At 37.7% G+C, this 10,047-nt stretch overlaps 1 protein-coding gene across 2 annotated transcripts in view; it reads left to right on the top strand.

Annotated features, from left to right (window-relative positions):
• The first annotated feature begins 1,797 nt into the window (after window positions 1-1,797).
• Window positions 1,798-10,047, top strand: part of SLCO1A2 (solute carrier organic anion transporter family member 1A2) — a 62,349-nt gene continuing 54,099 nt past the window's right edge. For both annotated transcript variants that reach the window (XM_032159786.2, XM_058442905.1), the window contains exon 1: window positions 1,798-1,875. In XM_032159786.2, coding sequence (XP_032015677.1) covers window positions 1,816-1,875 — 60 coding nt within the window. In that variant the 5' untranslated portion in view covers window positions 1,798-1,815. The remainder of the gene's footprint in view (window positions 1,876-10,047) is intronic.

Genomic DNA, 10,047 nt, shown 5'->3' with positions numbered 1-10,047 from the left:
TTTTTCAATATGTTAAAACATTTTGAAACAAATCTTCCAGACATGGTGAAAAAACCTGCTCTAGATGGTTACTTAGTGTCACAATTCATGGAGGGAACTATATAGAATTCCCCTATATGGTGATTTTCTGTGGCACTAACTCCAGCTTTTATGACCTCTGGCTATATATGAAAAAATAGACATTTAATATAGTAATGTTTTTAGCCACAGAGAAGAGTGAAGACAGTTTTGACATGGAAGAAGAATAAGTTCTCTCCCTTAGTGTTTGATACTGTGACTATATTGGGCTAAGATAATGGTTAGGAGAGAGAGAATAAAAAAGGGGAGAGAGATTGGGTTCTAGATGCATGAGAAGAAAGAAATAAGGGCAGTTGAGAACAATAACCTATGAATTTTTTTACCATATACATAACAAGCAAATTGCATTTCCTTCTACACCGTCTGGTTCTATTCCAATGTGTTTTATTTAAAAGTTTTATCTTTCCCAATAAAAGTTTAAGTTCCTTGGAATCTGGGTCCAAGTATCTTCCACAGAAACATGCTTCTCTCACTAGTTTATATTCTCCGTAGGCATGTACTTGGCTTTCTTGCTCACTGCTGAATGCTGGTGCATAGCACCATGACTGGCACAGAGTAGATGTTCAATAAATATTTGTTGTATCTGTGAGAGAATGTGTAAAAATAACAAAACTCAAACATAATAGTGCAGTGACTATTGCCTTAATGTGTGTGTGTTTGGGATTCAGCACATTTGTAGAGGTAAAGCAGTTGGTTTTTTAAAAATTTAGTGCCATTCAGGATCACTTGTTAAATGGATATTGTTTAAATGACTTAATTAATTAATGCTGGGGATACTGTTAAGAAATCATTCTAGAAACTAGAATAAATATTGCCAAAGTGAAACACTTTGGTTTTGATACAAAATATTGTCTTAGTTTCAAGATGTAAAACAAACAAAATCTTTGATGGGTTTAGTAGAATTTATTTGAGTTAAAGTCAACTTTTTGTTTTATATATAAAAATGTGTGCCTGTATATTATACATCTGTACATATATTTCCACATATAACTATACCTATTACATATAGCTACATATAGATATCCGTTTATATGTTTAATCTCCTAAGTCTTACATCTTAGTTTGCAATTGTGGGATTATTTTCCAGATCATAGAATTATTTGTTATTTTTACTAGGTTGTTTTCATGATTAAAATTCCATGTCTCCCCAGGTTTCCATGTATCAGCAGTGCCCCAGAAAGTGTTTCCTTTCCTGAGACTCTAGGGAAGCCTTGGAATGCAAATAACTTGAAAAGAGAGCCTGGCCACAAAAAGATTTTTGAGCCTTGGTAGGGTTACTGAAGCAGGTTTTTAGCACAAACACAACTCAAACTATGAGTGTTATTAAAAGCAGCTATTTTCATGTAAGTCCTTTGGTACTATTTGTTTTGGCTAGAGAAGTGAAAAGCTTTCTTTTAACCATGTGACCATTATTTTGCAAGATCATAACAAACAATGCTAATATCTTTAATCTCATTAAAGAGTAACTAAAGTTATTTGATGTACCTTTTGAAATAGAAAACCAACGACTAAATCTTCTCTAATACCATGATTTTCTAATCTGTATTAAAAGCGTTCCAGGTATTTTTGTAATACAATGGATTTCAATTATGTTGTTCGTTTTCAGCACTTACTTCAAAAGAATGATGCTTTACAATTTTGTAGTTAATTTAACATGTTTTTTGTTTGCTTAAAAGGGTAGAAGTAAGACATATCAAGAGTAAAACATAAATAGCTTGGAACACCCTGAAGAGCAACATGGGAGAAACTGAGAAAAGAATTGAAACCCAGAGAATAAGATGTCTTTCCAAGTTGAAGGTATGGAATTTTTGTATGTGGATATATGTGCATGTACACTAGTTTTTAAAATACGACAGTCCTGGTAAAATTGCTCCTATCTGCATGAAGTGATCTAATATTAATGCCATATTGCCTGATCTATTGATAATTTCTTGCTTTAAAGAAGTTGGTTTTATAACTGAGGGTGCGTCTACAGAGGATTATTGATTCAGGCAAGTTAGTCCTAAATGGCTTTGAGGGACTTAAATGGAACATAGGATCCTAAAAATTTCCAGGCACACTTACTGTGGCAGGATTTATTTTTCTGGATCAAAGGCCATGCTCACTCTTGCAGGGTTTCTAACCCAGAGAAGTGTGGGAGTCACTCTCGGAAAATGGCTTATTGTACAGAAATGTTTTGTTGATTTGTATGCAATTACCCAGCAAAACAAACATTTTCTTTAAGCTTCGGCAACATAACAATAATTTCCTATAAGAAAAATGGCCATTTTGTCAACTGTTCTGATGTTTTTTTTTTTCTATTTCAGAGAAAATTCTGTTTTCTAGCTTCAATGTCATTTTACATTCAAACAAAATTTGAATTTATTATAAACCAAGGGATCTGGTCATTTGTCTTGATTCTATGGCTAGTGCCTGCAAGTGGTTTCAAAACTAAGACACTGTCACTCATTTTCTCCCTATCAGAAGTTTGTTTTCTACTTATATATGTGTTGGGGAAATTTAAAAATGTATACAAAATTGGAGAATTATGATATAAATCTAAAAAAAATAGACTTGCCTGAAATGTTATGTTAATTAAGAAAAACTCTTTTGTGTTTCAGTTTTCTCATGTGAAAAGGGTAATAGCAACATTCCTACCTTATAGGATTCTTTTATGTTTGAAACAATGACTGGAATATTGTAAACTTGCAATAAATATTAGCTATTAATATTAACAGCATTTGTGGAGAAAAGTCAAGTGGTATTTATAAACAAGAAGTCTTTAATTTTTGATTGCTTTGGAGTTTAGCAAGGTTAGATATTGATGTGGATGTTATGACAAAATGCTGTAAGCACAAGTTTATCAGGTAAAAGTGAGAGGCAATTGCTTAATAGCAAGTTAGTTTTCTCTGTTTCTCTGAACTTAGAAATATACTCATTAAGCAAAATTCATTAGGAAGCATGAAAGGACTATTTTCAACAAATTTGCTTTAAACTTTGTTGTTGAAAGAAGTTGAAAGGGCATTACTGCTAAAAGCTAGTAGGACTAGCTTTATAAATGTAGAGATTATTTAGCACTAGACATGAGTCAGAATAGCCACTGATTTCTTTCACTCTGTGAATAAAACCAAACAAGTTAGGCAACCCAAGTGTTTTAGTGAAAAAGCAATGGGGTCATGATCCATCTAACTTCCTTTCTTAATATGTTAAGTAGAATAAATTATTTTTCCAAATTTGATTTGTACTTGATTTAGTAGGACTTGCTTTTAAATATAAAATCTGATTTATAAAACTAGGTGAAAGTAGTTTACTCTCAAGAATATGCTCTGAGAAGGTTTATAGTGGGAAGAGAGAATATCCACAAATGGTATTTAATATAAAAAATAGCTAGAGATATGGCCATATTATGCTGTAGTCAATCACAGTTTTGATTCACATTAAGATTGCTATTCAAATTTCTACATCCTTTTCACATAAATTTCTATTTAGTTTTCTCAAAAATAATTGATAATTTTGGCTTAGATGTATTGTGTGGTCTGAATGTGTCCCATCCAAATTCCCATGTTGAAATCCTAATTTCTAAGGTGATGGCAGTAGGAAGTGGGGCCTTTGAGAGATGATTAGGTCACAAGGGTAAAGCCTTTATGAATGGGTTCAGTGGCTTTATAATAGAGGACTAAGAGAGATTAATTGCGTTTTCTGCCATGCGAAGACACAGTGAGAAAGATGGTAGTTTATGAATCAGTATGTGGAGCCTGTAAGACAAAAATAAAATTCAACCCTCCCACCCCCTGCTCCCAGCACTGAATGGACCTCCTCTTGGTCAAGAGCCTTCCAAAGTTAACCAAAAAACAAGTTTAGGCTGTGATGGGAAGGAGGTGTCAGACATGCCTCATTATACCCTCCTCTCTTTTGGAATTCAGAAATAACCAACCAGCATTAACATCAACACAGACCTGAAGTCTGATAAGAAACATTTATATCTATTCTCTATGAAGCCTGCTTACCTAGAGGCTTTATCTGCATGATACAATCTTGGTCTCTACAAGCCTTTATTGTAAACAAGAAATTATTTTTTATTATTGATAATAACTCTTCCAAACAATTGCCAATCAGAACATTTAAAAATCTACCTGTGACCTGCAAGTTCCTGCTTTGAGTTATCTTGCCCTTCCCAATTGAACCAACGTAAATCTTATGTGTATTGATTGATGTATTATGTCTTCCGAAAATGTATAAGAGCAAGCTGTACTCCACCTTGAACACATGTTTTTAGGACCTGTCTGAGGCTGTACTGTAGACATGCCTTAACTTTGCCAAAATAAACTTTCTAAATTGGTTGAGACCTGTCTCAGATACTTTTGGGTTCACAAATTAGCAACCATGAAAGGATCCTGAGTGGCGGTGCCCCTGACCTTTGATGAATCTCCTATGCATACTTGGTACCAGCTTGAGCTATCCTTATGGCTCAAACTGATAGGACAATTTGCTGAGGCCTGGGAGCCCCCACCCACTCCAGAAAATCCACGATCTCCCTAAATTTGGTCAAGATCTAAAATTTATTTTCTCTACAACTGCTCTTTTTGAGTTTTACTTGTGTCCAACAAAGAAGGCAAGTTTTCCTGCTTCCAGGACAATGGAGAGTGGGCAACTCCTTTCTGGAGTTTCAGCTAATTTCCAACAGGGAAGGCAAGTTTGAACTTTTTTTTTCCTGCTTCTAGGATGGTAAACAGCAGTCTTGAGCCAGGGTCTCATTCTTAGATAAGTAGCTGAATTGTTTTTTTTTTTGTCTCAGAGATTCTCCTTAATGACTAAAAATTAGAATTGACAGCCAGCTAGTCTTAATTTCTCCTTAGCGTTAGAGTGCTCAGTAATCATATTGTTGGGGTTTTTTGTTGTTCTGGTGTTTCTCCCATCAGATTTGACCAACTCTACCCAACTTGGTCAAATCAAACGAGAATTCCAAATTATGAGCAGCCAGGCCTCTGAAGTTGCTAAAATTCCTCAGAGCTGAAAAAAAAGAAAACGAATTATGCGCTTGATTTCTGCTGCAGCTTCCTGTCTTAAAAACACAATTGTTCTTTCATTTTCTTTTCTTCAACCTATTTCTCCTTCCCCCTTCACTGTCTGGTACCAAAAAAAGTCTAGAGAAGCCATCAAATGATTGAACCCCTTAAAGCACTCAGAAAAAGGGCATTACTCACCCTTTCTTTCTTTGCGGAGTTTCAAGAGTCATGGGCAGATTCTTCTTAAGGTCTAAAGTGTTCTTATTCAAAGGTAAGTAATTTTTGTCTAATTCAGAGGTTATTTAAGGATTATATATAAAATGAGGTAAAAGGGACCAGGAAATAGGAGATGTAAAGTTATAAAGAGGTATTTTTGGTAAGAAGCTTAAAAGTAATTTTATATGAGAAAGAATCTTGCATAATGAATTTTTGTCCTAAAATAAAATGACTCGTTGTTCAAGAAAGAGAAATATTTAGGTCAAACCAGAAAGTCCAAGCATGTTGTAACAGTCAGATGATCTGTCTGCCTTAGTCTCCCAAAGTGCTAGGATTACAGGCATGAGCCATGGTGTCTGGCCTTTTTAATAGTTGAAACTAAGAAACAGAATTCTTGAAAACAGGCAAATAAATAATATTTTGGATCTGCTTTTGTCTGTATGTCTGTTACAGCTCTATGTTTATATGCATCAGGTAGAAGTGATATTTCACTACCAAATTATACGAAAGGCCTCTAATCACTTGGCTAAAAGAAAATTAAGTGCTTTTCAGACTGAAGGAAGCTACCTAAGATGCTTTTTAATTCATATGACCTTAGTAGTTTTGGGTAAGACTAATTTGGTAAATTTAATCTCAAAATTACCTCCAGTAGTTTAAAATCTTAAAGTCATGTTATGTTAAATTAAATAACTCCTATTTTTTTCAATGGGAATCTGGGTTACTAAGAGTTAAAATAGTAGGAGAGTAAATGGTGTTTTTGGTAAAATTTATAAAAATCCAATGATGTAGCTTTTGCTAAAGAATGTTTTTTTCTAATTTAGAGACTAAGAATTGTTTTAAATGAAGATAAAAATATTATATAGATAAAACTAAATGGATAAAGAGAGAAATTAAAAGATGAGTGATGAGAAACCTTGACTCCATGGTTGCCATGTGGTTACCTATGGTAGGGAGCTGCAGCTGAGATACATTCAATTACAAAAGGTAAAAATCATTAGAATTTAGAGATGGATTATACTCCTGGGGAGTTAGCTCTCTAAATGCATAAGGAGATGCAAACTAATAAAAAAAAAGCAAAAATATTCAATCTCTTGGTTATTGTTATCTGTAATAGCTAAATGAATGTACAAGAATGCTGGGTTGATCCTTAAGGCTGGATCAGGCCCACATGTGGGTCTGTCCCAGCTCAGGCCACTAGCCTCCAAGCTACCCACAGAAAGAAAAATTAAACCAGGGCAACAAAAGTTACCTCTGAGAGCTGTGGTTACCAAGAAGATAGTCAATGTGTGGGAAGGGCAAAACCAAGTAACTATTAAAACCAGAGGGTATAATGCAAAGTAATTGTTCCATTTTGTAGATTGATATAATCAGCTTCTTGAGAAACCTTAACTACTTTAAGGAAAGAATCCTTTATTTTAAAGGCCATAAAATTAAAGAGCTTCTTTGGGTTGATGCAGGATTCACAAATCACGATTAAATTGCTGATGAATATATGTGATCCAAATGTGTAGGAGGTTATTCCTAAGAGAACAACCTGCCTAACTGACTGGATAATTGCTACCGTAAGATCTGTTTACCCTGGAAATGGGACTTCCCAACCATCCCTATACAATGCCAAGTGGAGCACCCCAGATGATGTAGTTGATATGCTTCATAGGCAAGCCATGTGAAACTGTCTTTATAACTGGGATATTCTCCCACTGAATATCATTAGTATCCAGGTCAGTGCCCTGTGACCTCTACCCTCCCCTTTGCTCACTGTCCTGGATTGGCACTGGCCTCTGAAGTAATTCTTTTATGGTCTTGGGACTAGTTCAGGGGAAACTGGGTGGGGGAAGTCCCTCCTGCCCTAAGTGCAGTTGGACTGTACAGAACACTCCAAGGGCCAATGGTAGTTCAGCACAAAAAGAGGGAGGGTCCCCAGGTCAGAAAGAGCTCCAGAGACCTCATGGCATTGTAGGGCAGGGTGGTGGACCAAGGTTAGGACACTGCATAAAACAAGCAATCCCACCACCTCTACTTGCTCATGCCAGGGGAATCCATAACTGCCTAGAGGCCTGAGACCCCTACAAGTGGTAAGGTGAGTAGGCATCTATCCAGCCTAGCAGGAGGATTGATGTCTGTCCAGCCTGGAAGAGGGGCACTAGGTGACTCTCTCCCCTTCTGTTGTAAATACTGTAATTATCAGAGAATTTAAGTTATTCTCATTTGTAACTGCATTTCTGGTTCAGGCCAGAGTCATTTGGTATTAAAAAAAAAAAAAAGACTGAGGCCTGTCCCCATTTCTCTTCTCTTTCCCATAGATTTCCCCACCTTTCAAACTGTTTTGTATCTATTTCAAAGGAAGATATACCTGAGACTGGGTAATTTATAAAGAAAAAGGGGTTTAATGGACTCACAGTTCCACATGGCTGGGGAGGCCTCACAATTATGGCAGAAGGTAAAGGAGGAGCAAAGGCATATCTTACATGGTGGCAGGCATGAGAGCATGAGCAGGGGAACCGCCTTTTATAAAACCATTAGATCTTGTGAGACTTATTCACTATCATGAGAAAAACAAAGAAAAACTCACCCCCATGTTTCAATTACCTCCCACAAGTTCCCTCCCTTGACACATGGGGATTATGGGAGCTACAACTAAAGATGAGATTTTGGTGGGGACACAGCCCAACCATATAATTCTGCCCATGGCTGCTGCCAAATCTCATGTGCTTACATTTCAAAACCAATCATGCCTTCCCAACAGTCCCCCAAAGTCTTAACTCATTTCAGTATTAACCCAAAAGTCCTAGCTTAGGAGCCAGTAAAATCAAAAGCAAGTTAGTTACTTCCTAGACACAATGGGGGTACAGGCATTGAGTAAATAAACCCATTCCAAATGTGAGAAATTAGCCAAAATGAAAAAGATAGAGGCCCCATGCAAGTTTGAAATCCAGTGTGCCATCAAACCTTAAACCTCCAAAATGATCTCCTTTGACTGTGTGTCTCACATCCAGGTCACACCGATGCAAGAGGTGGGTTCCCATGGTCTTGGGAAGATCCACCTTGGGGACTTTGCAGGGTACAGTGACCCTCTCCTGGCTGCTTTCACGGGCTGGTATTGAGTGTTCTGTGGCTTTTCCAAGTGCACAGTTCAAGTTGTTGATGGATCTACCATTCTGGGATCTGGAGGATGGTGCCCTCTTCTCACAGCTCCACCAGGCAGTTTCCCAGTGGAGACTCTGTGTGGGGGCTTCAACCCTACATTTCCCTTCCACACTGCCCTAGCAGAGGTTCTCCATGAGGGTCCTGCCCCTGTAGCACACCTCTGCCTGGACATCCAGGTGTTTCCATACATCCTCTGATATCTAGGCAGAGGTTCCCTAACCTCAATTCTTTACTTTTATGCACCTGCAGCCCCAACCAAAGCTTGAGACTTGCACTCTCTGAAGCAGTGGCCTGAGTGTACATTGGGTCTATCTGGGTCCCATGGCTGGGACCCAGAGCACCAAGTCCAAAGACTGCACAAGAAAACCATTTTTTTCCCTCCTAGGCTCAATGGGCCTATGATGGGAGGGGCGACTGTGGAAACCTCTGACATGTCCGGGAGACATTTTCCCCATTGTCTGGGTGATTAACATTTGGCTTCTCATTACTTACGCAACTTTCTGCAGCCAGCCTGAATTTCTCCTCAGAAAATGGGTTTTTCTTTTTTTATCACATCATCAGTCTCCAAATTTTTCTAACTTTTATACTTTGCTTCCCTTTTAAACATAAGTTCCAGTTTCAAACCATATCGTTGTGAATTAATAAAACTGAATGCTTTTACGAGCACCCAAGTCACTTCTTGAAAGCTTTAGTTTGAAATTTCTTCCACCAGATACCTTAAATTATGTCTCTTAAGTTCAAAGTTCCACTGATCTCTAGTGCAGAGGCAAAATACTGCTAGTCTTTTTACTAAAGCATAGCAAGAATCACCTTTGCTCCAGTTTCTAGTAAGTTCCTCATCTCCATCTGAGACCACCTCAGCCTGGACTTTATTGTCCATATCATTATCAGCATTTTGGTCAAAGCCATTCAACAAGTCTCTAGGAAGTTTCAAACTTTCCCACATCTTCCTGTCTTCTGAGCCCTTCAAGCCTGTAGGAAGCTCCAAACTTTCCTACATTTTCCTGTTTTCTTCTGAGCCCTCCACTGTTCTAACCTGTGCCTGTTACCCAGTTCCAAAGTGACTTCCACATTTTTGGGTATCTTTACAGCAGCACTCCACTCTCTGTACCAATTTACTGCATTAGTCCATTTCATACTGCTGTGAAGAAATACCTGAGACTGGGTAATTTATAAAGAAAAAGAGGTGTAATGAACTAACAGTTCCACATGGCTGGGGAAGCCTCACAATCATGATGGAAGGTGAAGGAGGAGCAAAGTCATGTCTTACATGGTGGCAAGAGAGCATGTGCCAGGGAACTGTGCTTTATAAAACCATCAGATCTTGTGAGATTTATTCACTATCACAGAACAGCATGGGAAAACCCACCCCTATGATCCAATTACTTCCCACTGGGTCCCTCTCACATGTGGGGATTATGGGAGCTCCTATTCAAGATGAGATTTTGGTGGGGACACAGCCAAACCATATCACATGGTAAATTTGGAGGTTAAGTGCTACATGCACACTCCAGGTGACATAACTACCACAGAATCACAGGCTGATCAAATTTGCTGTCCTCATGTGTCTTACAGATGGTTAATAAAACATTGGGGTAATTAACAAAGAATGAGAAAGGCA

The sequence above is a fragment of the Hylobates moloch genome, unplaced genomic scaffold, assembly GCF_009828535.3.
Source record: "Hylobates moloch isolate HMO894 unplaced genomic scaffold, HMol_V3 SCAFFOLD_8, whole genome shotgun sequence".
Taxonomy (NCBI): domain Eukaryota; kingdom Metazoa; phylum Chordata; class Mammalia; order Primates; family Hylobatidae; genus Hylobates; species Hylobates moloch.
Note: the sequence above shows the minus strand (reverse complement) of the source record. Positions and strands in the feature narration are given on the sequence as shown.